The following is a 27816-nucleotide window of genomic DNA, read 5'->3' on the forward strand; positions in this document are numbered from 1 at the left end:
CCAGTCGTGAGAACAATCAGCCTGCTGTCCTCGGAGAACACCTGCTACAGGTATGTATCATACCCTGTATTGCCAAACTGGGACAGACCAAAGGTCCAAGCCCAGCATTCTGTTTCCAACAATGGCCAATCCAGGTCACAAGTACATGGCAAGATCAGTGGCGTAGCTAGGTGAGGCACCAGGGGAGCGGCTGCTCCGCCAAACGGAGTTCTGCCGGCGCCTATTTTTTTCTCATCGTGTTGCATTGAAAATGTGCGTCAGCAGAAGTCCGCTCTCGCACCTCTTTTGCTCCCCCCACACCGTCAACCTGGCTCCGCTTCTGGGCAAGATCCCCAAAAAGTACAATACATTTTATGCTGCTTATCCTAGAACTTTCCCCATGTCCATTTTAATAACAGTCTATGGACTTTTCCTTTAGGAAGTCAGCCAAACCTTTTTTTTTTTTTTTTTTAACTAAGCTAACGGCTTTTACTACATTCTCTGGCAATGAATTTCAGAGTTTACACTTTGAGTGAAGAAAAATCTTCTCCGATTCATTTTAAATACACTTTGTAGCTTCATCATTTGCCCCCTAGTCCTGGTATTTTTGGAGAGTTAATCGATTCACGTCTACCCATTCCACTACACTCATTATTTTATAGACCTCTATCATATCTTCCCTTAGCTGTCTTTTACATAGTAACATAGCAAATGACGGCAGAAAAAGACCTGCGTGGTCCATCCAGTCTGCCCAACAAGATAAACTTATATGTGCTACTTTTTGTGTATACCCTACTTTGATTTGTACCTGTCCTCTTCAGGGCACAGACCATATAAGTCTGCCCAGCACTATTCCCGCCTTCCAACCACCAGCCCCGCCTCCCACCACCGGCTCTGGCACAGCCGTCTTTTCTCCATGCTGACGAGCCCTAGCCACTTTAGCCTTTCCTCATAGGGAAGTCATCTCATCCCCTTTATCATTTTCGTAACCCTTCTCTGTATCTTTTCTAATTCCACTTTTTTGAGATGCGGTGACCAGAATTAAACATAATATTCGAAGTGCAGTCGCACCATGGAGCGTTACAAAAGCATTATACCATCCTCACTTTTGTTTTCTATTCTTTTCCTAATAATACTTAACATTCTGTTTGCTTTCTTAGCGGCCACCGCGCACTGAGCAGAGGGTTTCAACGTATTGGATGCCTAGATCCCTTTCCTGGTCTTTTAATATGGAACCTTGCATTACGTAGCTATAATTTGGGTTTTCTCTTTCCCACATGCATCACTTTGCACTTAATCATATCAAACGTCATCTCTCATTTAGATTCCCAGTCTCCCAGCTTTATAAGGTCCTCTTGTAATTTTTCACAATCCACTTGCGATTGAATAACTTTGTATTGTCAGCTAACTCCAGACTCCGCCCCTTCTGCCTCGCATCACCTTATGCCTGGAACAGACTTCCCGAGCCCATACGCCATGCACCCTCCCTGCCCATTTTCAAGTCCTTACTCAAAGCCCATCTCTTCTCCCTTGCTTTTGGCGCCTAACCACCTTCCCCATTCATGATACCTACACTGACTACATAGTTTGTTACCTTTAGATTGTAAGCTCTCTTGAGCAGGGACCGTCCTTCCCCATGTTTAAACTTGTACAGCGCTGCGTAACCCTGGCAGCGCTATAGAAATGCTAAGTAGTAGTAGTAGTAATTACCTCACTAGTTACTCTCATCTGTAGATCATTTATAAATATGTTAAAAAGCAGCAATCCCAGCACAGACCCCTGGGGAACCCCACTAGCTACCCTTCTCCATTGAGAATACCATTTAACCCTTCTCTCTGTTTTCTATCTTTTAACCAGTTTTAATCCACAATAGGACACTGTCTCGTATCCCATGACTCTCCAATTTCCTCTGGAGTCTTTCATGAGGTACTTTGTCAAATGCCTTTTGAAAATCCAGATACACAATATCGACTGGCTCACCTTTTATTGACATATTCACCCCTTCAAAGAAATATAATAGATTGGTGAGGCAAGATTTCCCTTCACTAAATCCATGTTGGCTTTGTCTCATTAATCCATGCTTTTAAATATGCTCTGTAATTTTGTTTTTTTATAATAGTCTCTACCCTTTTGCCCGGCACCGACGTCAGGCTCACCATTCTATAATTTCTCAGATCTCCTCTGGAACCTTTTTAAAACATCGGCGTTACATTGGCCACCCTCCAATCTTCTAGTACCATGCTCGATTTTAAAGATAAATTACATATTACTAACAATAGTTCTTCAAGTTCATTTTTCAATTCTATCAATACTTCAGGAGATTTGCTACTCTTCAGTTTGTCAAATTGAGCCATTACATCCTCCAGGTTTATAGAGATTTCATTCAGTTTCTCCGACTCGTCAGCTTTGAATACCATTTCAAAGCTCCCAAAATCTTCCTCGGTGAAGATCGAAGAAAATAATTAATTTAATCTCTCTGCTATGGCTTTGTCTTCCCTGATTGCTCCTTTTACCCCTCGGTCATCTAGTGATCCAACCGATTCTTTTGCTGGCTTCTTGATTTTAATATACTTAAAAAAAAATTTTATTATGTGTGTTTTGCCACCAACACAATCTTTTTTTCAAAGTCCCTCTTTGCCTTCCTTATCAGCACTTTGCATTTGACTTACCATTTCTTTTGACGTTTCATATTATTTTCAGTAGGTTCCTTTTTCCATTTTCTGAAGGATTTTCTATTTGCTGTAATTGTTTCCTTCACTTCACTTTTTAACCATGCCAGGTGTTGTTTGGTGTTCCTTCCTCTGTTTTTTTTATTTCAATAATTTTTATTGATGAAATATACAAAACATATAAAGCACCATTCACAACATTATTCTGATAATTCCGCAAACCACAGTGCTTATTACTAGAAAACAATTTTTCCATCACCATTTATCCCCCTTTTATGTTTTGTAAACCCTTTCCCACCCCCCTATCTCCTTTCCAAATCGAACAGCATTATATATAGCACCTGTATGTAACTTCCAAACAATAAAGTTCGTTATTAACTATGTATTATGTACATGCACCTGTATAAGATACACTCGAATGTAGAGAGCTTTGTTTCTTATAGCTCTCCACCTTTCATATCAAAACACCTTTGTCCCAAAAAACAATCCCTCCCCCCCTCCCTTCCCAGTTCCTTGAAATATAGATGCAGTTGACCACGGCACTTTCTCGTTCACTCTGCTTCAGATGCTTCCCGCCTCCCTTGTCTATATGTCAGCTTCTGAAGAATGTGGCAGCGGACAGCAGGATGCATCGTGTTCCAATATTTCCTCCATGTTTGCTTAAGCACATTAGGGTCTTTTACATGGTTAGTTACTGAAACTACTCCACAGAGCTCCTGGTGCATTAGCTCAGTCATCTTCGTCCTCCATAATTCTCTCGTAGGGGGCTGCTCTTCTCTCCATTTAAGGAGGATCACTTGTTTTCCAACTAATGTTACTCTTTGTAAAAATCCCATCATGCCCGATGGCATATGTTGCCCCAACTGAAATATATCAAACAAAAACAAGGGTCCCGCCGACAGTTTTCGTTTCCAGTACTGCCCCGATTCTGTTATTATTTGTATCCAGAATTTCTGGATATCTGGGCATTTCCAAAATAAATGGCCCAGGGTCGCTTCTGCCATTCTGCATTTAGGGCACGTCCCAGTGCCAAAACCTGCTTTTTGCGCCCTACTTGGTGCTATATAAGTGCGCAGGGCAAACTTGTACTGCTGTTCCCACTGTCGTATAAAAATGGATCTCTTTAAAATTGCCCTCAAGAAGTCCTGAAGATCTTCTACCGTTAACTCGGTTCCCAGATCTCGGGACCAACTTGTCGCAAGTTTGCAGTAATCTATATCTGGTGTGGTGTCTTGAAGATTGCGATGATGAAAGCGCAGGGGCACTATATTTTGTGATCCCAGTGTTAATGCTGTTGAGAGCACGTCTTGCACGTCCTCGCTTAAGTTGAATGCTCCCAGCGCCTGAGCATAATGTTGTACTTGTGCATACCCAAAAAAGTCTGTATCCACAATGCCGTACTCTCTCTTCAAATCCTCCATGGATTTAAGCTGCCCCTCTTCGTCTACCAGCTGATATAGATATAAAATTCCCAGCTGTCTCCAGCGCACAAATACTTTATCTGTTGTTCCCGCTGGAAAGTCCGGGTTCAACCTCAGGGAGACAAATGGTGTCGCTGCTGCCGAAAAATCATGTCTCTTACACAGCCATCTCCACATTGCTCTAGCTGAACGCACAAACCAGTTCATGGGGGTTTTGATTCCCACCCCGTTTTTGGTGGTGTGCAGCTGGCAGCTCAGGTGTACTCCAGGTGTCAAGGAAGCCTCCAACTGCGTGTTCGTGAAGTGTTGACTACCTACCAGCCAATCCCTTACATGTCGCATAGTGCAAGAAATAGTGAGGTATCTAATACTCAGTAAACCCATTCCCCCATGTGTTTTAGGCTTATATAGTACCTCTAATGGCAACCTGGGTCTTTTGTTGTTCCACAAAAACTTCCTCAACATGACCTTCAACTCCCTCTCCTCCCTTCCCCTCAGATGCAGTGGCAATATCTGGAACTTATATAACCATTTTGGGGCTATGAACATGTTAAAGAGAGCTATGCGTCCCGACAGGGAAAGCGGACAAGCGCTCCACATTCCCAGTAGGCGTCCAGTCTCCGCTAACAGGGGTCTCACATTTATCTTATACAGTGTGGATAATTTAACCGGAATTTCTACCCCTAAATATTTCAATCTCCCCTCTGCCCACTGGAAAGGGAATGGCCCTACCCAGCTTTGTTGTGCTTCCTCTGTCATCCCCATTGCCATTGATTTTGACAGGTTCAACCGGAATCCTGACAGATCTCCATAACACTGTACCTCCTTCAACAAGTTCCGTATGGAGTCCCGTGGGTTGTCTACCATCAGCATTAGATCATCTGCATATGCTAAGAGCTTAAGTACTTCTTCTCCTACCTCCACACCTTTGATCCCAGGGTTTTGCCTTATATTACATAAAAGGGGTTCTAACGCCAACAGAAAAAGCAATGGGGATAGTGGGCATCCCTGTCGTGTCCCTCTTCTTATCAGAAATTCATCCGTTCTTACCCCATTAACTATCAGTCGAGCTCTCGGATCTGTATAAAGCGCCCCCAATACTCCCGCAAACCAACCCTGCACTCCAATCCAACGCAATGTTCCTTGTAGGAAAGGCCATGTTACCCTGTCAAAGGCACGCTCTGCATCCAAACTGATCGCTATACCTTTGGGTGCCCTTTCTGGAGCTTCCACTACTGCTGCTATAAGTTTCCTCACATTAATAACCGAATGACGGCCCCGGACAAAGCCAACCTGTTCCCCTTTAATCAAGGAGGGTATTACCTGGGCCAAGCGCTCAGCCATAACTCGGGTCAGAATTTTAATGTCGACGTTTATTAAAGATATGGGTCTGTACGCTGCTGGATCATCTAAGCTTCGTCCAGGCTTCGGTATTAAACTAATCAGCGCTTCATTAGCGTATCTAGGTAATTTCCCCTCTTTCATCACTGTTTCATAGAAACTCATAAGGGGGCCCACGATCTGCCGTTTCAGGGATTTATAAAATTCACCCGAGAAACCGTCGGGACCTGGAGCTGAATACAGTTTTAATGCCTGTATAGCCTTCAGTACCTCTTTGGCTCCCAAAGGAGACTCTAAAGTATTCAGTTGTTCTCCTGTCAGTTGGGGCATATTCGACCACTTTAGATACTTTCTTATTTTTTCCCCTATTTTATCCTGTGCCTCTGCTCCCATTTCTTCCGCCGCATACAGACGGGCAAAATGCTTATGAAAAGTGTCTGCTATCCCTTCCGGATTCGATATGAGTGTACCTGAGGGAGTCCGTATTTGTGTAATAACCTGCGGCCTGCGGACACCCTTTATCAGGCGCGCCAGCGTACCACCCGGTCTGTCTCCATAGCGGCGGAGATTGTATCTGTGCGTGGTCATTGCCTTATGATATCTTTCCTGTAGTAAACTATTTAACTCCACCCTCGCTGCAATCAAGGAGTCTAAGTTAGCCCTGGTGTGTGTCTCTGCATGTTTCTTCCTAGCTATTTTGACCTTTCCTTCCAGTTCTACTATCCTTTGTGCAATCATTCGATTTCTCCTGGAGACATATGCAATTATCTCTCCACGCATCACTGCCTTAGCAGTGGACCAAAACAGTGTTGGGGCACTAAGATGTTGTTCATTATTTTTTAAGAATTCTTCCCATCTTTTGGCCAAGAATTCTGTAAACTCTGTGGAGGAGTGTAAATACGATGGGAATCTCCAGCCTCCCAAACCACGATAATACGGCCGGGGTTCAATATCTACCCAAATTATAGCATGATCCGAGAGCTCCTCTGGGCCCACTTCTGCACCTACAATTCGATTAAACACTCCAGATGTCACTAATATGTAATCAATCCTAGACTGGGTTTCGTGGGCCCTCGAAGTGTGCGTGTAATCCCGCTCTTCTTCATGCAGCAATCTCCAAGGGTCCACCAAACCCAGTCCGTCACATAATGTATCAAGCACCCCAGACCCAGAAGTCCCCCCATCCCGTTGATTCCTCGATCTATCTAGTATGGGATCTAACACCTGATTCATGTCTCCAGCCATTATTATGGGATCTGCCCCCTGTTTCTGGCACTGCGCAAAAAGCTCTGCAAAAAATTTTCTCCCGCCTGTTTGAGGGGCATATACTGCTACTAGTAAATATGATTGCCCTTGAAGATTAAGACGGACCCCTACGTATCTTCCCTCATTATCTGCAAATAGTAGCTTGGCCTGTACCATGGCATTTTTATGGATTAATATTGCTACTCCGCCTCGTCTACCCACTGCTGGGGAGCCAAAAACCTCTCCTACCCACTGTCGTTTTAATTTCTGAAGCTCACCCATGGACAGTCGGGTCTCTTGAATACAAGCTATGTCCACCCGATGCCGTTTAAGTGCACTAAGAATTTTTGCTCGCTTTACTGGGGATGTTATCCCGCACACATTCCACGAGATCACCCGTGTAACGCCACTCAGTCGTTTACTCATTACCTACTTTCTCCTTATAAAAAGGTACCAGCCTGTTCGCTTTCCCTGTCCCTAGGGGACCCAGCCTCCCCCCAGGGATCCGTGTTATGTCTGCCATCTGCCAATTCCTCATCCCCTGCTGTTTCATCACCTGAACCCTTATCAAATGCCTCTGTATCCCAATTGCCAACCGCACTCTATATGTCTTATTTCCTCTATGTGTCCCTTTCCCCCCCGTTTCTTTTAATTCTCCATGTCCCTTACCCATGATATCTTATGGGCTAGTGGGGTTCCCCGCCTCCTCCATCCCCAACTCCCTTGTGTGTTAATTACACTGCGTGTTGTTGGAATTCATTGTCTATATTCCTTATGTAGTCTTATCATACCCATAGCGTGTGTATACCTCAGGAGACCTGATCTTCCTTGACATTTTTCAAACTTCCTCTTCTGGCGAGCCGGTCTTACCCATATGTATTAGTTCTTGAACATGTTTTTGTGCCTCTTTGAAATTATCATACGATTTCCATCTTCCTTCTGTCTTCACTTTTAAAATGGCTGGGTATATCAACATAAAAGGCACTTGTGCTTCGTGCAGCTGCTGGCAGAGTGGCGTATAACGTCGGCGCTTCTCCTGTAGGGCCATTGAATAGTCCTGATAAATACGTATCTGATGCCCATCATATCTCAGTTCATTCCTTTTGAGGCGCGCTCCTCTTAATATTTCGTCCTTATGTACATAGTTATGTATTTTTATTATCACTGTTCGCGGGGCCATTTTCCCGTCTTGCTTTCTGCCGATTCGATGGGCCCGCTCCAGACACAGTTTCCCTGCTTGATCCGACAAGGCAAATTCTTCTGCCAGCCACTTCTCTAAAACTATAGGCAATACCTTGTCGGTCACCGTCTCGGGAAGCCCTACGATCCGAAGGTTGCCACGTCGTGATCGATTTTCAAGATCGTCTACTTTCGCTTGTAAATGCTCAATCTCCGTCGCCATCTTTTGCAGCTTCTGTGTTACTGGGCCTGCCGTGTCTTCCACTTCCGACACCCGATGTTCAAGTTCTCCCAGCCTCTGCACCGTCTCCACTGCTTGCGCTTCCAGGTTTGATATTTTTGAGCAAAGTTTATCTAATTTTTGATCCAATGTTGTGCTCACCACTTCTGTCAATTGTCGTATTTGCTCCTCCGTGAAGGAGCCGCCTCCATGCGCCGTCTGGCCATCTTCCGCGCTGCTTGACGCCTTTGGTTTTTCTTTTTCTTTTTTCCCGGTTCTACTCGCCATCGATGCTTTTGGTGTACTCAGAAATCTTTCCATAAGATTTCCCTCTTGCTTGAAGATGCGTTTTAGGTATGTTTCCAACGTTTTAAAGCGGCATTAGGAGTCGGGGCCTAGGAGGACGCGGGACCACGTCTTCCTCTCTCTAGAGCATCACGTGACCCTCCTTCCTCTGTTTTTAATACATGGAATATATTTGGCCTGCATCCACGCCTTATATAAATTTTTGAGCTTCGCAGCTACTGCTCTAAATTTTTTTTTCATCGTTCTTCTCATTTTATTATAGTCTCCTTTTTGAAAGTTAAATGCTAACATTTTGGATTTCCTGTGTGTACTTAACTCCAAAGCCGATATCAAATCTGATCATATTATGATCACTGTTATCAAGCGGCCCCAGCACCATTACCTCCTGCACCAGGTCACGTGTTCCATTAATGACTAGGTCTAGAATTTTTCCTTCTCTTGTTGGCTCCTCTACCACCTACTCCATAAACCAGTCCTTGATTTTTGTCAAGGAATTTTACCTCTCTAGCATGCCCTGATGTTACATTTACCCAGTCAATATCGGGGTAATTGAAATCACCCATTATTATCGTGTTGCCCAGTTTGTTAGCCTCCCTAATTTCTGATTAGATTTCTACATCTGTTCATCCTGGCCAGGCGGGTGATAGTACATTCCTATCACTGTCCTTTTCCCCTTTACACATGGAATTTCAATCCATAGAGTTTCCAAGATGTGTTTTGTTTCCTGCAGAATTTTCAATCTATTTGATTCAAGGCCCACTTTAACATAAAATACTACTCCTCCACCTATTTGCTCCACTCTATTACTGCGATATAATTTGTACCCTGGTATGACAGTGTCCCAAGCAGTCCACCTTTGGGAGTCAGAAGAAGTCCAGCTCACTTGTGGGTAGAGGTGCGTCATAACTCATGCCACTCGTAGCCCAGTGTCCGGGGTCTCCCACTGGGCCGAAATAAGTACCTGCGTAGCCTCATAAGTATGGAATGAACGAGAGGGATGTTTCATCCCTGACATAAAAGATAGGGAGTTCCACTGCCTTCGAAGTGTGGCGATGAAATGTCCAGGACCTCCAGCATCTGGACAACAAATGATGGGAGCTCTTCCTTACAAAAAGCTGAGCTGCTGTAGGGTCGTCACCCTCATCCGCCATCAGTTCCCTCTCCTCAGAGTCAGAAAGAACCTTCAACGACCCAGAGGACAGCGGGCCCTGGACGAAAGGAGGGACGTCCGAAGACTCTTCAGCGAAGAGGATCAGCTGTTCTTGCCGTCGCAGCGCCTTCACACAGAGGTGAGAGGTGCTGGGGGGGCCCGGTGGAGGGGGGGAGCGGTGGCGATGACCTCAGGGGGGGCATGGGGCGGAGGATGACGGGGAGCTGTTTAGAAAGAGAGGGAGGAAGGACGGGAGGGAGGGGGGCCGGGGTTGCCTAAAATCACGATTTTTTTAATGCAGGGGGTGCGGGGAGCAGTGGCGACCTCGGGCGGGGGGGCAAGGACGCCCACAAGGACATGTTATGACGTGTCTGTATGACAGCTCCGGCTTTACCGACAGCTCTGACCACACGTTAAATATATCGCGGTAAATGAGTCGGTGCAATCGTCGGTATGGTTAGTGCATCCTGAATCGTCCACATTACAATGGTGGTTACTCGTTTGTATTCCGTTTTCATTACCTGCTACCGCCGTCGGAAAAAACTGTTTAGTGCATGCCACGGTTTACTACTTGTTCGTTAATGGCTCGTTATTGGCTTGTTAAAGTTTAGTGCATCTGGCCCCTGGTCCTGGAGGCACCCCAGCCAGTCAGGGTTTCAGGATATCCACAATGAATATTCATGAGATATTTGCATGCACTACCTCTACTGCATGCAAGTCTGTCTCACAGGCAGATATCCAGACATTCGGGGGTATCTCCAGTACCAGGTTTGGGAACCCCTGCTCTGTTGTACATGGATAAAGGTAGCTAAACTCTTGTTCAGAGCTACATGCACGAAATATGACGGCTAAGGTTTCAGTCCTATCTGCTCTGCCCAGTTTACTTCTGGTGTGCTGTCAATAAACACAGTTTCTGTATTCACCTTCATTCATCTCAGGTAATAAAAGCACCTTTATTTTATTTGGGGGAGGGGTTGCAAAAATAAACCTACCTCTGCCTGTCCCTGTTTTTGAAAGTTTCCTAATTGCTGATGCCATGTGAAATACAGTTGGGCCATTACTTACGTGGTCCGCCCTGTTCCTGTGCAGTTAATGATTCTCTTATTCATCCTGTACCTCCTTAATTTTTCTGCTCTATTTACCTTCATCCAATGCACATAGGAGACTATGCCATACATTCGCCACCCTTTCTGGATTTATTTTGTTAATATTACTCTTAGGCAGCTGAATTAAGATGAAAAGGCAATGCTGTCCGGTCTTCCAAGAGAGACAGCAGGATGCTGTGGTTTGATGACTTTCGTTTTGTCATAAAAGATGCAACCAAAGTATTTTGATTGCCATGATAGTCCATTTGAGTACATAAAATTAGACAGTTAACCAGCTTTGAAAAGCTATTGGAGCAGGTTATAGTGGTCTGTGATAAGATAAACACTAATTGCAGTTCCTAATATGACCTGTAAGTGGCAGCATAACATGTGGACACTAGAGTACTGTGTATACGGGACAGTACTTATTAAAAACATTAACAGTACATGCTGAAGCAAGTGACTGTGTAGATGGCAAATGGATATGTCTCTTTCATGACTCGGGTAAAGGAAGGAACATCTTTCTCTGTTCACCTGGGGCATACTCACATTTTTGTGATCCTTTCTGGAACTTAGCAGCAGTCGTCGTTTTTCTGGTTTTAACACACTGTTATCCAGATATTGAAAGCTTTCAGTCCTGTTCTATATCCTCTGCCTTGGTTTGTGGTAACACTAGGTAGATGAGTGCCTTCAAGATGTTAGTGGGCTCTCTCTGGTACTGGTTGTATGAAGTCTGAGTCGGAAGCAATTTTGGGTGGAGTCGGTCAGTAAAAATGTACCCACTCTGACGCAAACTTCAAAATTAAAATAATATATATTGTAAATTTATACTTGTATGCAAATCTTTTACCAGTACTTTAGATCAGAACAAAAATATATATATATAAAGCCTACTACCAGTCTGAGTCAGACAGTACAAAAAGAGGAGTTTCAGTTGATGGTTTGGTGTACTGACTCTACAACCCTGCTTTCTAACTAGTTCATTTTGTGCTTGGCTTGTAACTTGTCTTAATCACTGGTGGCATAGTACTCTCCTGTATCCAAATTTCTATTCTCTTACAATTCCATGTAAAAATGCACAAAGGAACATGTTTTGGTACAGTCTTAGGCACCGTGTGACCCAGAGCAGCATACAAACACAAATAGCAATATATCATAACATCAAAAATGCAAATCTATGAAAATCTAGCAGTCATTAGGGGCAAATCTGATATCAAGATGGTAGTGGAGTGGAATGTAACTTATTGCAGTCAGCGTTGAACACATTGGGGCAGTGATGAAAATAACATGCCTTATTTATCAGTACTTGTCTTTGAGGCCTAGTTTATAATTTTGCTACAAAAGGAAGTAGTCTGAAAGGAAATTCTGTAACAGTTACTTTGTGGGAGTGAAGTATTTTCAGTTTGCTATAAGAACAGGGGCATTGTAAGTGGTGAGCAGCCAAGGCTGCATCCAAATTTTTCTACCGTGTGGTGACTGTGATCTGCGAATGGCAGTGCTTTCCCCAAGGACTTTGGAGGTCACAAGACTCTCTCTTCGCCACCTCAAACTAATGTCCAGTTTGAGGTCGGCTTTTGAGGAGTGATTTGCTTGGCATGATTTGTGTGAGAGCAAGTGTGCCGTGAATAATAAGTAGCTGAGTTCTTATCCACAATGTGAATCCTCCTGTGACCTGCCTCTTGAATGTCTCAACTTCAACATACTATTACAAATGATTTGAAAGTTGGCATTGTTAGCCGAAAAGTGTGTTGATGAGCTTCTGTATCAAATAAAGTTTCTGTCCAAGGTCTTTAACCTTACTTACTTTTAATTTTCTTATGTGTTTGTAAATGTCTGTCAAAGGCATTTTTTTTTTTATATAGGATGACATTTTTAAGTTACTTATGCTATCTTGTTTTCTCTGTGGTTTGTCTTCCAACCACTGAGTTGTGAAATCTATAGCCCCAGGCATAAATGATATTCAGTGTGTGACTTTCACAGATCACAAAAATATTCGAGTGCTGCTTTAGCTCAGGAAGGGGGTGGGGAGGGCATAACGTTTGCGCTCACCTTGTCTTATGTAGTGCTTGTGTAAATTGAAGACTGCTTGAGAGGTGTTAAAGGAAAGGTGGTTTGGGGTTTTTAGCAGCAAATATGAAGCCGTCTGTCTTTACAGCAGTTAATCAGTGTTGGGTACTTTTCACTCATTTTATTGCAGTGGGCAGTTTGCCGTGGTAAAAAAATGCCGGGAGAAGAGCACTGGCCTCTACTATGCTGCCAAGTTCATCAAGAAACGGAGGACAAAATCCAGTCGGAGAGGGGTGACCCGTGAGGACATCGAGAGGGAGGTCAGCATATTGAAAGAGATCCAGCACTCAAATGTGATCACGCTGCACGAAGTGTATGAAAACAAAACTGATGTCATTCTCATCCTGGAACTGTGAGTTGCCTTGCCTTTCCCTACCTTGTATGTCTTTGTGTGCATATACAGTGAGAGGTTCCCTCACTCGCACCCACCCCCCACCCACCCAATGAGGTCCCCTTTTTCATATGTTGCACTGAACAGTTTCTGATTTTCTAACAAAATGTAATGCTATATTAGACAAAAGGAACCTGAATGAGCACCATAAGCTTAGTTTACCTTTTTTTTGGGGGGGTGGGGGCAAGGAGAAGAGAGCTTGAATTAGTGAGGAAGAATGAATTTTCTTCTCCTCCTGTCAATGGGCATTGATAGCTGGCTTCTTCCCCCTTCCCACAGCATGCGTGCTTCTATCCGCACTCTCTCACAGGCATTCATTGTCACACTTGCTCTCATTTTTTTTTTCTATATTTCTTTTTCTCCTCTCATTCCTAAGTTGTTTTTTTTTTTCTTCTGCTGCTATCCATTTTAATTTCTCAGCATTTCCTTTAGGAAGAAGGGCAACCTTCGAAAGCTAATCAAGAAATATATTAAGTTATGTCCAATAAAAAAGGTATCATCTTATTTTCTTTTCCATGTTTTATTTTGTTTGATTTCTATTGATAACCTTTAGATGACAAAATCTATTTTTAGCTTGCATTTCACTTCTTTAGTTTTCACTTTTTTGTGTGTTTCCCTTAATCCCACCTATACGCTTCCATGCCTTTCTCTTCCTGCTCTCACCCCACCCTCACCAGCGCTCCATAATTCCCTTGTCCTTCACCTCTTTCCCTCACCTCTTCTTCCACCCTTCCTCCTTTCTTCTCTGTGCATGCTACCACCTTTCTCTTCTCTCATATTCTGGCCTTTATTACATATCTTTTCTCAGAAATTCTTCTCTCATCTCTCTCCTTCCTCCCCCTCCCTCTCCTCTTGCTTTTTTCCATCTCTTCCTTCCACTTTCTCTCCCTCCTTATTCTTTCCTTCTTGATCCTCACACACTTCCCTTATCTCTCCCAAATCTCATCTTCTGCCTCCCCATTGCCTGTGTTTGCTGTTTGTACTGGGGTGGGGGGGGGGGGTGAAACAAAAAAACCAAGCGTGTTCCTGCCTGTCCTCTGCCACTGCTATGTTTTGTACAGCAAACAAACTAGTTGGGCCGTGGTCCATCCCATTCCCACTGTTTTATGCTGCTCCTCTCTTCACACTGCCAGACACTGTGTGAAATAACCCAAAACCTTGCACATAGAGTGGTCCAAAACTTAAAATACCACCAGCCCTACCTATAAGTCAGCAGTACAGCTCCAGTTAAGAAAAGAGATCAAGCTGGGCTGTAACAGATTCCTTCATACAACCTATATGTTACCAGAATCTCATCTGTTACACAAGGAAAATAGACACTCATCTAGTAAAAATAGGAGACTGCAAATTAGAAACAAATATGTAAACAAAAAATTAAATGGAAATGCCAATAAACACCATACTCTGTTAACATGAATGCTGAAAAAAAAACCAGAAATGCATTTCCTCCTGTAAATAACAAAATGCAATTACGTTTTTAAAGTTAGCAAATTTTTCTCTAAAAATTGAAAATAAATATTTAGTAGTTTGGTCTGATCATTTTATTCTAGTTCAGTTAGTTCTGGTCTGTCTCTAACACTTCCTCTTGTTTTTTTACTTATGTCCTTTTACAGACTCTCATTTCCATTTCCATCACCTCTGACACTGATCCTTCCATTTCATCCTTTCCAATTGTTTCATTTAGCTAGACTTCATTTCTTTCCTCTTTCCCTCCATACACTTCTCTAGTCCTTCAATTTCCACCTGTATCTCATTCCCATCTGTCAGCCACCTTCTAGTTCCCCATTTCCATCTTCATGTACCCCATCCTCTCATCAACCTATTCCTTCCCTGTCATTTATTTCCTTTCTTTCTCCAGTCTCTTTGTCTTGCTCCCTTATACAGGCTCCCATTCCCCACTATTACTTCCCCATTTCCACCTTTTCACCTTCAAGCACCCTTTTCCTTTTTGTAGCCTTCTGCTTCACTTGCCCAGTATCCATTGCCCTGCCTCTCCCCCTTCTCTAGTATCCATTCCCCCATATCCCCTTCCCAAACCACCCTTCTTCCTGTCATGATATAGAAAGGAACGGGGAAGATGGGGCTTCGTATTCTGCCAAATAAAGCGAAGTAAACAATCCTGCAAAGTGGACAAAAATTCTCAAGACAAATGTATGGGAAGAACCTGGGATAGGTACAGAAACTGTGGGAGAATATTCATTTTAACTGTAGCTATATGGCCAAACCAGGACAAGTCAAAGCCAGCCCAACGCTCCAAGTCGCAGTACAAAGCCTTGACCAAAACATGGTAATTATTGGGAAATAAGGCAGCATAGGAAGGAGTCAAAAGTACACCCAAATAGCAAATACCTTGCGAGACCCAACGAAAAGAAAAGGAGGACTGCAAGGAGTCTAAATCTTTACGATGTAAAGTAACATTAATGGCTTCAGATTTGCTCATGTTTATCTTGAATCCAGAAACTGCTGAATAACATGCTATAGAACGCAGAAGATTGGGGAAGGAAGTAAAGGGGGCAAGTCAACAAAGGAAGAACATCATCTGCAAATAAAGCCAATTTATACTCCCTATCTGCTATAAGTAAGCTGAGATATTAGGATCCGAGCAAACAGCAACCACAAAAGGCTCCATCACCATAGCGAAAAGCATGAGAGAGAGAGCACACCGTCGAGTACCCTGAGTTAAAGAAAACATTGCTGAGTTCCCACCAATGATGCGGACATGCTTTAGGAGGAGAATAGAAATCTTAGATCATCCCTAAAAATGTATGCCCAATCCAAAACGCTCTATAACCTTGTACATAAAAGGCCAATGAACACGATCAAAGGCCTTCTCGGCATCCAGGCAAAGAAGACATATAGGGATTTGTTCACATTTAGCAAAGTAAATCCACCATTCGCCAAACATTGTCCAAAGCTTGATGGTGAGCAGCAAAGCCGACTTGGTCGGAATGGACAGTAGTAGGTAAGACTTCTGCAACACGGTTAAGACTTCTGCAACACGGTTGGCTAGAACTTTAGCCAATAGCTTAATATCTGCGTTCAACACTGAAATAGAACAATAGGAAGTACACACAATCTAGGCTTCCATCATAGAGGTGGTAATATCTCTCCTGTGTGGACAGCATTAAAAAGGTCAATGAGTAGAGGAGTCAGTTAGACAGCAAAACACTTACAGAAATCGTTAGGCAGCCCATCAAGGCTAGGAGATTTTGAGATTTACCCGTGGGAAGTTTTTTAATGGCCAATTGAACTTCGTGAGGAGACATGGGACAATGAGGTCAGCATGTTGAGTGGCAGTCAGCAAAGGAAGATCACAAGAGGATAGATAAGTGTTGATGTCGTCTAAATGAAGACTATCATCTTGAGAGTAGAGAGACTCATTAATATTCCTGAATAAGTTCACGAATCTGAGAGAACTTGGTCAGAAAGTGGCCTTTCCCATCCCCTAAACGAAGAATGGTACGATTCATACACAGCTGGCAAAGCTTCATAGCTAGCAAGTGGCCATCTTTGTTAGTGTGTTCATAGTGAACCATTTTATGCTGAGCTTGTACAATTCATAACTGCTCAGCTGCAGCTGGGCTGCCTGCAGGTCCCTTAAGGCAGAAACCGAGCTGGTAGTTTTATGACTCTAATCATCCAAATGATTTATGGTATCCAAGTATCTAGCCAGCTGAGCTCGTTGGAGGCGGGCCCATTTACTTGCCTGCTGGAGGAAATAACCACTGATACTGCCTTAAATGCATCTCAGACAATACCTAACAAAGGGCTAGAATGGAGATTCACGTCTAAATAGTCCTTTAAAAGAGATTATAACTACCAAGAATCTCAGCATCATGTAATAAAAGGGTATTTAATGTTCATCTCTTGTCGTTATCTTCCTCCCAAATGGAAGGGACCACAGCCCACACAGGAGCATGGTCTAAGAAAATGATATTCCCAATATTGGAAGCAGGATCCCCCTCCGTCCAATGGGTGTCGAGAAGTACATAGTCTATGTGTGAATAAGAATCATGGGTGGGAGAATAGTACGAATACTCTCGAACCTGGGGATGTGTGACACACCAACTATCACTAACACCTAACGCCTGCAAGAAAGAGACCAAAGCAGATGAAAGCTGAAAGTCTGTTCCATGGCAGCACTAGAACGGTCCAGAGAAGGATTAAAGGTAACATTGAAATCACCCCCTAAGATAAGGTTACCTTGAGTAAATGAAGACAGAGCATCTCAGAGCTTAAGATAAAGAGACTCTTGGTGATTGGAGTCTATATTGAGGTTAGTGTAACTTCTACTTGGTCTAGAAAAATATGCAAAAACAAAAAAAATGCCCCTACGAATCTCTCCTGGTCCTAACAACCTGCACTTGAAGGGAAGAATGCAATAATATGGCCACTCCACATTTCTTAGAGGCATCTATCGCTGAGGCATGGTAAGCATAGGGGATAACAAGGATGAGAGAGGAACCATTCCTGAGCACGTTGAAAATGAGTTTCTTGCAAAAATACCACCGTAGGCTTCAAGTAAAATACCACCTTAGGCTTCAAGTAAAGCAGCTCTTTAAACAATTTGTGACATTTTTGAGGCAAGTTCAGTCCTTTCACATTGTAAAGTAACACTTTTTAAATCAGTACACATTGAGAGTAAGTAGCAAAAGCATAGGGCAATCCCCTCCCCACCCACCACTGAAATGCAGCCCCAACCTGGACAAACTTGGAAACAACAACCAGGTAAAGCACTTCTATTCCTGAACCCCACCTAAAATACCACCAACCCTCCCCCCATCCCAGACACACATCAAACATCAATCAGACTGCCTAAAAGACCCTCTGGTTTGGGGTCTATTTGGTGTGGTGAATTAGATCCTCTGCTTCCCAATCAATCACCCCACACACACACACACACATACACATACATTCCATACCAAGGAAAGCAAAGAGATAATCTTACTCACCTGCTATTTTGCCCAATTGTAACCAGGTTCTGGCAGCGGTAACGCATATAGCAACCAATCATCAATTAGACATCAAGGCTTACAAAGCAAAAGTCCCCAGCAACAAAGTATAAGAAAAAGGTCCATAGAAAATGGTAAGCTGAAAACAAAGCAGTCAAACAGGAGCTACAGCTTCAACTGATTCCTTCCCCTTCTGAGGTTTAGTGTATACTCTTTGCCACTGCTAGAACTTAGCCCTAGTAGCAGAAGCCATTGTGGTAGGAGGTGATGCAGTAACAGCAAGTCCAGCTTCGTGAAACAATTTCCAGACAAAGGCAAGCAACTGGACGTGATGCAATTTGCCTTGGAGAGCAAAGCAATGGAAAAAGAGACATTCCCATCGATAAGCTATTTTCTCCTTAATCAAGATGTCAAGAGCTGGCTTCATAAGTCTGTGTAGCTGCAGTGTAAATTGAGAAAGATCTTGAAACTCAGAGACCCTGGAATCTTTGTAGTCCAAATGCAGAGTCTGCCTGGCTCATTGCAAAATGCGTTCTTTTTCTGGAAATTTAGTGAAAAGGGCAATGATATCTTGAGGACAATTGTCCAGCTGTGCTCTATGTTCAAAGATGTGGAATCAGCATCGGGTCCCAGCAGTTGCAAGCAAAGAGGGCAAACAATAACAGGAATATCCTCCATTGACTCTCCCTCTGGAACTCATAAGTTCATAAGTATTGCCATGCTGGGAAAGACTAAAGGTCCATCAAGCCCAGCATCCTGTTTCCAACAGTGGCCAATCCAGGTCACAAATACCTGGCAAGATCCCAAAAAGTACAAAACATTTTATACTGCTTATCCCAGAAATAGTGGATTTTCCCCTAGTCTGTTTAATAATGGTCTATGGACTTTTCCTTTAGGAAGCTGTCCAAACCTTTTTTTAAACTCTGCTAAGCTAACCACCTTTACCACATTCTCTGGCAACGAATTCCAGAGTTTAATTACACGGGTGAAGAAAATTTTCTACAATTCGTTTTAAATTTACTACATTGTAGCTTCATCACATGCCCCCTAGTCCTAGTATTTTTGGAAAGCGTATATAGATGCTTCACATCTACCTGTTAAACTCCACTCATTATTTTTTAGACCTCTATCATATCTCCCCTCAGCCATCTTTTAACCAAGCTGAAGAGCCCTAGCCGCTTTAGCCTTTCCTCATAGGGGAGTTGTTCCATCCCCTTTATCATTTTCGTCGCCCTTCTCTGCACCTTTTCTAATTCCACTATATCTTTTTTTGAGATGCGGCGACCAGAATTGAACACAGTATTTGAGGTGCGGTCGCACCATGGTGCAATACAAAGGCATTATAACATCCTCATTTTTGTTTTCCATTCCTTTCCTAATAATACCTAACATTCTATTTGCTTTCTTAGCTGCAGCAGCACACTGAGCAGAAGGTTTCAACGTATCATCAACGACGATGCCTAGATCCCTTTCTTGGTCTGTGACTCCTAACTTGGAACCTTGCACAACGTAGCTGTAATTCGGGTTCCTCTTTCCGAGTTATAGCTACATCGTGCAAGGTTCCACGTTAGGAGTCACGGACCAAGAAAGGGATCTAGGCGTCGTCATTGATACGTTGAAATCATGGAACCAGAGCTTTTTGCAATGCCCCCGGTTCTCCAAGTCATCCAGCTTATAAAGATCTTCTTGTCAGGTCAGCTGCTAAATGCGAGAGGTGTTAATTCAGCTTCTTCCATGCTGCCCCCCCCCCCCCCCCCAAACGCATGGAGATCAGTGCTGATACTGTCCATTTGATCAAGTATTTCTACCTTGGAAGACTTAATTTCAGCCTGGATTTCAGAAAGGTATTTACGGAGCTCCTTAGACACGCCTCGTTTAACTGAAATCGAGCGAGTATCTTCTAATGAAAGCACTGAATCAGAATCTGACAGAGAAAGGGGGACTGGAGACACATGGCGCTGGAAGCACTTACTGGTAGCACGTCCTGACGAATGCTCCTTATCTATCCTGGTGGACGAAGAGGCTTTACTCATGGCCAGGCAGCTAGTACAATACACCAGACAGAAAATAAGTTAGAAGAAACCACTGATGGCGCAGGGTAACGCTTGTGTTAATGTGGTAAAGGAGAGAGCGATATACCTAAGCAGCCATTCGGTGACGTGATGTCACTTCCTTCCCCTACCGCTCCTTAGGCTTTGATTAAGTCACTTAACCCCTTTATTACCTTAGGTGCATGCTTATGTTCAGGCACAATAGGTATTTTCGTGCCTCTAAAGGGCTTACAATATAACTCGCCTTAAACTACAACTGTAAAAGTGTGAGCTAGATTAAAAAAAAAAAAAAAAATCTAGAAGGGTGTCCAAGCGTTTGTACATGCCATACTCGCTTATCTGTTAAAATCGGCAAATGTTTGAAATTTTTAATGCAAAATGACTTTTGCTTTGAACATAAACAGCACTAGTGGGTTTGTAGGCCGACTTGTTTGCTTGTTTTTTTTTTTGGGGGGGGGGGGGGTTTAAATGAGCAAATCAAAGCGGCTTAACAGACTAGATTAAGAAATAGAAAGACCTGCATAGCATATGCCTCTGTTGACTCATCTAACAACTCCTCAGAATGGTCTTCTAAATATTATTACTACTATTGCTTATTTCTATAGCACTACTAGATGTATTCAGCACTGTACTACTACTACTTAGCATTTCTATAGCGCTACTACACTAAAAATGTAAGAGAAAGTTCTTGCTTGACAGAGCCAGTGGCGTAGCCAGACCTGAGATTTTGGGTGGGCCCAGAGGTAATATGGGTGGGCACGCACTGTCTATATAAGTATGAGTAGTGTCTCTTGGGATCCTACAAAATAATGCCTAAGAATTCGCTTGATGATGGATTTCTAAGTAGTCTGCCCAACAGCTGCCCTGCATCAGTATAACCACATACATACTTAATGGAAAAATTGATATTTTTAAATATAATTACATTATCCCACAATCTCTCCACTGCAAAATGCTATACACAAACTTGTGCAAAAACACATTCATATCTTTAAAACCATAACATCACTAATTCCAAGGACAGGATGAGCTACAACATTATGCTTGAAAAGGCAGAACTGTAATTACACCAGGCTCTAAAACACCAATACACTACCTCGTGAAAAAAAGCAAAACAAAAAGGGCTGCGAATACTACATGCTAGCAGAATACTGCACCTTGATCACACTTGAAAAACACATGACACAACAGACATGACACAAGGAACTAAAGATCAAAAAATATGAAGGCAAAATACTGAACTGGAAAGTTAACTCAAGAAGTCAGACTCAGCATGCAGCAATACCAGAAAAATTTAAACTTACATGCAAAATATCACAGATGCACATTTCCAAAAGATGACATATTCAAATTAATAAATTCTGAATAAAATACTTTTTTCTACCTTTGTTGTCTGATCTATTCGCTTTGGTCCCAGTGTCTTCTGTTTTACGCAGTGTCTTCTTTCCATTTGATATTTTTTCACTCACCATGTCCACCATACTCCTGTGTCCTTATGCGTCCTGTCTACCATCTGTAGCCCTGCCCCTATCCTTCCTCGAGTTTCAGTATCTGCCCTCAACGTGTTCCAAACCAGCCCTTAAACTCGGCAGTTTTCCCTCCATCCATATCCAGCATTTCTCCTCACTCCCCTCCATCCATGTGCATTTACTTCCACTGTCTTCCCTTCCCTCCATCCATGTCCAGCATTTCTCCTCTCTCCCTTCCCCTCTATCCATGTGCATCTCCTTCCTTTGTCTTTCCTTACGTCCATCCTTGTCCAACATTTCTCCTCTCTTCCCTGCCCTCCACTCCATCCATGTCCAGCATTTCTCCTCTCTTCCATCCCCTCTATCCATGTGCACCTCCTTCCTGACTTCTCTCCCCTCCCTCCCTCCATCCATTCGTCCAGCAACTCTCCATTCTCCCCTGCCCTCTCCTCCAGCCATCAAGCTCCAGCAAATTTCCTCTCTCCCCTTTCCGCTCCATCCATTCATGTCCAGCAATTTTCTTCTTTCCCCTGCCCTCCGCTCCATGTCCAGCAACTCTCCATTCTCCCCTGCCCTCTCCTCCAGCCATCCATCTCCAGCAGATTTCCTCTCTCCCCTTTCCGCTCCATCCATTCATGTCCAGCAATTTTCTTCTTTCCCCTGCCCTCCACTCCTTGTCCAGCAACTCTCCATTCTCCCCTGCCCTCTCCTCCAGCCATCCAGCTCCAGCAAATTTCCACTCTCCCCTTCCCCCTCCATCCATCCCTGTTGTCCAGCAATTCACCTCTCTCCCCTGCCCATCCTGTTTCTGTCCATCCCCTTCCCCCTTCTATCCAGCGTGTCCCCCCTCCCCCTTTACAGCATCTCCAAGCCAACTTCCGTTCCAGTCTACTCCCGAAGTCGCAGCGACGAACGGGCATGCAGCGCTGCGGTAGTAAAAGCAACAAGGAGACTGGTTCGACTCTCCGTCCTTCACTTCCCTCCCTCTGCGTCCCGCCTTCCTCTGACGTCATTTCCTTTCGGGCGGGACGCAGAGGGAGGGAAGTGAAGGACGGAGAGTCGAACCAGTCTCCTTGTTGCTTTTACTACCGCAGCGCTGCCTGCCCGTTCGTCGTTGCGACTTCGGGTAAAAGTCGCCGTTCCAGTCGTCGTCGCTTGGGCGGGCCTGAGCCAAGATTGGGTGGGCCTGGGCCCACCCAGGCCCACCCGTAGCTATGCCCCTGGACAGAGCTTACAATTTAGTCAAGACAATCATGACAAATGAAGGATTAGGGCAGTGATTTTTATCCTTTCATCTCATGGCACACTTACAAGGTGCAAAAATTGTCAAGGCACACCATCAGTTTTTTTTAAGGATATTTATCTGTATATATCTTTATCATTTAACAAATGAGTAATAAGATTGAGTTTAAAGTTCAATAACTAAAATTTTTAACATTGTGTTATATTTATAGCCACAAAAACAGCCATTGTTTAATCTGGCTTTAGAACCCCCTTTGGCAGCCATTCGAAGCTCAAATGATATTACTGGAATCCATATGGGTCAGGATGAGGTTAAGCTTTCAGCATAAACTGATGTTATAATGTTATACCTCACTAATCCACAGGCATCTATGCAGGCACTTATTCAGCTAATTTCCCAATTTTTAAGGCTGTCGGGATATAAAATCAACTGGGATAAAACTGAGCTAATGCCTCTAAATGATGCCTGTACTCCTTTTATCATTTCTGGTTACCCCCTTAAATGGGTAGTCTCTTCTATCAAATATCTAGGCGTTTTCTTTGATAGGGACCTCCCTACCACTATTAAACTCAACTCTGATAGCATTATAGCTAAAGTTGAAAGTTCCCTCTCATCTTGGTCTCCGCTCAATTTATCATGGTGGGGTAGGCTTGACCCTATTAAGATGATGATAGTACCTAAAATTACATATATTTTAAGCATGATTCCTCTCATCTTTCCTAGCTCTTTTTATAAAAAGTTAGAAAAACTGCTCTCTAATTTTTTATGGGATCTTAGGACACCCAGAATTTCCTTAGGTAAACTAAAGCTTCCTAAATTGCAGGGTGGGGTAAGGTTTCTTGATCTCTTAACACACCATAAAGCCTTCATTATTCGTCAGGGCTTCGAGTGGATCTCTCCTCTCACTACTACCTCTTTACCTAGCTGGTTAATTTTTGAACAATTTATTATAGATCCGCTGGTACGTTCTCATTTAATTGGCATGCACCTTCCTAAAAGCATTGCCTTGAATCCCATCATTAACACTACTCATAAATTAATATTCTCTTTTGATAAGCACCACATATATACCTATATGGAATAATCCCAAATTTGTAATTAATAAAAAAAATCAAATCTCTTGGTCACAATGGCAACGCATAGGTATATGGGATCTCAATGATTTCATTGACGTAAATAATCACACTTGGAAATCAATGGTTACAGCTTAATACAATGTTGAGGAAGAATAAATTACAAATACAAAAGCTGTCCCATATTCCTGAGATTATTAATATTTCCAAGCAATTTCAACTCTCTGGACATGCTGCAACTCATATATACAAATTCATCTTAAATAACTTTCCTACTAAATGTGTGGGTTTTACGCAAATGCTGGGAAGAGGATATTCAGCAATCTGTCACTGACAAATCTTGGGAGCAAGTATGGAGTTCTTTATTTAAATGCTCCAGATCCTCCTCAATAATACAATCTCTATATTTCTTCACTCATAGATCCTTATGGACACCTCTCAAGTCACATATGATTAACTCTTCTATTTCCAACTTATGTTGGTCTTGTCAATCCCAACAAGGTACTCTTAAGCATATTACATTTGATTGTACATGTATTCAAAAGTTTTGGAAGGACATATGGTCCGACCTAGTAGATATATTCCATCTTTCTGGTCCAATAGTATATAAATATGTGATACTTCAAGATCAATGTTTTAGACCCATTTTAAAGACCAATGAATGTTTGCTTGTTAATACCGTGTTGACTCCAGCTTTGAAAGTAGTCTTTACACACTGGAAAGCTTTGCAACAAGCTATTTATCAAGAATGGTGGAATTTACTGTTTCAAACCTATAAAAATGAAACATATTTTGCCAAAAAAATCTCAATATGCTCTATAAAGAAAAATGGGCTCCATTGATATCCTATTTTGATGATGTGAAGTGAGGTGTATATTGTACTTTTTCTTTCTTTCTTCATATATATTATTGCTAGTCATCATCTGTCACATGCATGAATTTTATACTGCTTACATACTTTAAGGTGTCTCTTTTTTTTTTTTTTTTTTTTACTCAATTTAAATATCATATTGTAGTACATCTGTTGTTGTTAATGCTTTCTCTTTATTACAAAATCAATAAAAAATATTAAGACTAAAAACAGCCATTTTAAAGTGATTCCTCCATCACCCTGATCTTTAAAAATAAACGATTGGGAAATCTGTGGTTGGTAATGTTTTTTTTCAGCCTCCCTATCAGTCCTCATGTGAGACTCATAGCATCAAACAAACTGTTTGCTGCTTTGGTGAAAAACCACAGTTATCTGCCACTGTGCAAGTCCTTTGAGTCTTCCCTTCAGTAATTGAGCACCATACTTGCTCTCTGCTCGGGCTGATGCAACAAGGCTCACAATGACATATGCATAGGCCAGCTGCACATGGAGGTTGCGACAGGCAGGTGCCAGTAGATCAGGTGATCTCTGATGCTGCTGGCCCATGCATGTGTCAGTGTGAGTCTTGCTGCATCAGCCCAGGCAGAGAGAGTGCGGCTGCACTGACTTATTGGAGGGAGGAAGAGGAGGTGGTACTTGGACGTCTTGTAAGACCCTGGGTATGTAGGTGGTCACCAAGAGGCTTGCACACTCCCACAGGTGATGAAGCGGGAAGTGCTAATGAATCTGGGCGAAATCGTCACTGAGAGCCGGCTACAAGACACAGCTGCAGAGCCAGACCATGGCACACAACATTCTGGTTGAAAAACGCAGGATTAGAGAATTACTTATGGTAGGAATGATAATACAGACATGGGTATGGAACAAGTGAATAGGAGTTAAAAGCATCCTCAAAAAAGTGATCTTGTAGCCTAGATTTAAAATACAGTCAGAAATGGAGCTTGATGTACAGACTCAGGAACTGTATTCAGTACACCTTTTGAGGATACCTCCCTGGTATCCTGCAGCAACAGGCAGCCTTCTAATAAAAACTCTGGCCAGTCTGTTAAGGATGTAAAAAGAATTGAAGCGGTGCAAAGAAAAGCTACGAGAATGGTATGGGATTTGCGTTACAAGACGAATGAGGAGAGACTTGCTGAACTAAACATGTATACTCTGGAGGAAAGGAGAAACAGGGGTGATATGATAAAGACGTTCAAATATTTGAAAGGTATTAACCCGCAAACGAACCTTTTCCGGAGATGGGAAGATGGTAGAACGAGAGGACATGAAATGAAATTGAAGGGGGGCAGACTCAAGAAAAATGTCAGGAAGTATTTTTTCACGGAGAGAGTAGTGGATGCTTGGAATGTCCTCCCGCGGGAGGTGGTGGAAATGAAAACGGTAACGGAATTCAAACATGCGTGGGATAAGCATAAAGGAATCCTGTGCCGAAGGAATGGATCCTCAGGAGCTTAGACAAGATCGGGAGGCGGGGCTGGTGGTTGGGAGGCGAGGATAGTACTAGGCAGACTTATACGGTCTATGGCAGAGCCGGTGGTGGGAAGCAGGACTGGTGGTTAGGAGGCGGGGATAGTGCTGGACAGACTTGTACGATCTGTGCCAGAGCCGGTGGTTGGGAGGAGGGGCTGGTGGTTGGGAGGCGGGGATAGTGCTGGGCAGACTTATACGGTCTGTGCCCTGAAGAGCACAGGTACAAATCAAAGTAGGGTATACACAAGAAGCAGCAAATATGAGTTATCTTGTTGGGCAGACTGGATGGACCGTGCAGGTCTTTTTCTGCCGTCATCTACTATGTTACTATGTCTATATCTACAGACACCTCTTGCAGCGCCTTCCCATCAGAAATTGATCAATGAGCTGGAATAGAAACAGTAAAGTTCTTGTTTAGAACTGCATGAAAGAGCTCTTGATGCAGTTGTTTCCCATTATGGAAAAAAAACCTGGTATGCTAGTCTGTTCCTTTAAAATCATGGAACAGGAAGCTATCACCCATGATATTTATCCATAAACATTAGTTGGCCAGTTAGGTAAACTGCATGCCACACACTCTGATCCCAGCAATTAAAGTACTTTGCTTACACTTACAGATCTGATTGGTACCTTCTCCTCAGATTTATTGTCTCCATGTTGCTAGGTCCACAACTTTTATATCTGACACACACTGTGCCTCAAATCAGCTAGCTAAATACATTTTGTATTGGCTTCACTGTTTTCCATGCTCCTTCATGTGCTGTAATTCTTCGTGATGACACTTTGTACTCTAAGGATTGTGCTTCATGACGTCCTTATTTTTTTTTCTCTAAGCTATAATATATGACTTTTGACTTTTTTCAGTGCTTTCCATTTGCTCCTTTCCTGTGCTGTCTAATCTGATTAGTCCATAGTGATACCTTTCTTTAGGTTCAGTGTCAGCATTTTCTGTTTTTCAAGTAGGACTGGTCACTTTTCAGTGGATATGCTATTAAACACCAGTCTTTCTGAAAGCTCACTGACACCACACCTTTATAAGTGTAAGTCTGCTAATTTCTGTGGGAAGAGTTTCATGGGTCTAGTGCTGCTTTGGATGAGATGTTACAGATACTCTTGTCATTAAAATGAAGGACAGGTGAATTGCTTCCAACCTGACAGAGGAAAGGCTTGCACAGACATCCCTTTGCATAGTGTTCACTCCATAGCTCCAAATGCTCAGCTCATCCTTATAGCACATTAGCAGTAGTGGTAGAAACAGCAGAAAGGCAGCACTTTACAAACTGTTATTATGTAAAAGCAGCTTAATCCAGTTCCATGATTCCAATGAAAAGTTTTCATGGGTCTGCATGGTATGAAGTATTTAACTTTATACCATATAGATATTTTTTCAGTTTCTGTTCAGTTAGGGATTCATTGGGACATATTTGACTTGAGTTGCCTAATCTTATTTGCACACACGTGTGTTTTAGGTAATCAAATCTATTTTTCTTTTTTTTTTTTTTTTTTTTTAAATTTATAGCCTTCCCTTTAAGTAAAAAAAAAAAAAAAAAAAGGTTACCTATATATTGTAATAGAAAATATATTTCTGTTATCCTAGAAAGTAATTTTCCCAAATGACCTTGATCTGTCAA

General features: G+C 42.8%; 1 protein-coding gene and 1 pseudogene across 1 annotated transcript in view; one reads left to right on the forward strand and one right to left on the reverse strand.

The window, feature by feature from the left end:
* The window catches only part of DAPK1 (death associated protein kinase 1), a 314806-nt gene that overhangs the window by 118234 nt on the left and 168756 nt on the right, over positions 1 to 27816 (forward strand). The window contains 1 exon segment of the mRNA XM_030193688.1: positions 12793 to 13014. Coding sequence (XP_030049548.1) covers positions 12793 to 13014 — 222 coding nt within the window.
* LOC115463297 lies at positions 26701 to 27409 on the reverse strand (annotated as a pseudogene).

The sequence above is a fragment of the Microcaecilia unicolor genome, chromosome 2 (assembly GCF_901765095.1).
Source record: "Microcaecilia unicolor chromosome 2, aMicUni1.1, whole genome shotgun sequence".
Classification (NCBI taxonomy): domain Eukaryota; kingdom Metazoa; phylum Chordata; class Amphibia; order Gymnophiona; family Siphonopidae; genus Microcaecilia; species Microcaecilia unicolor.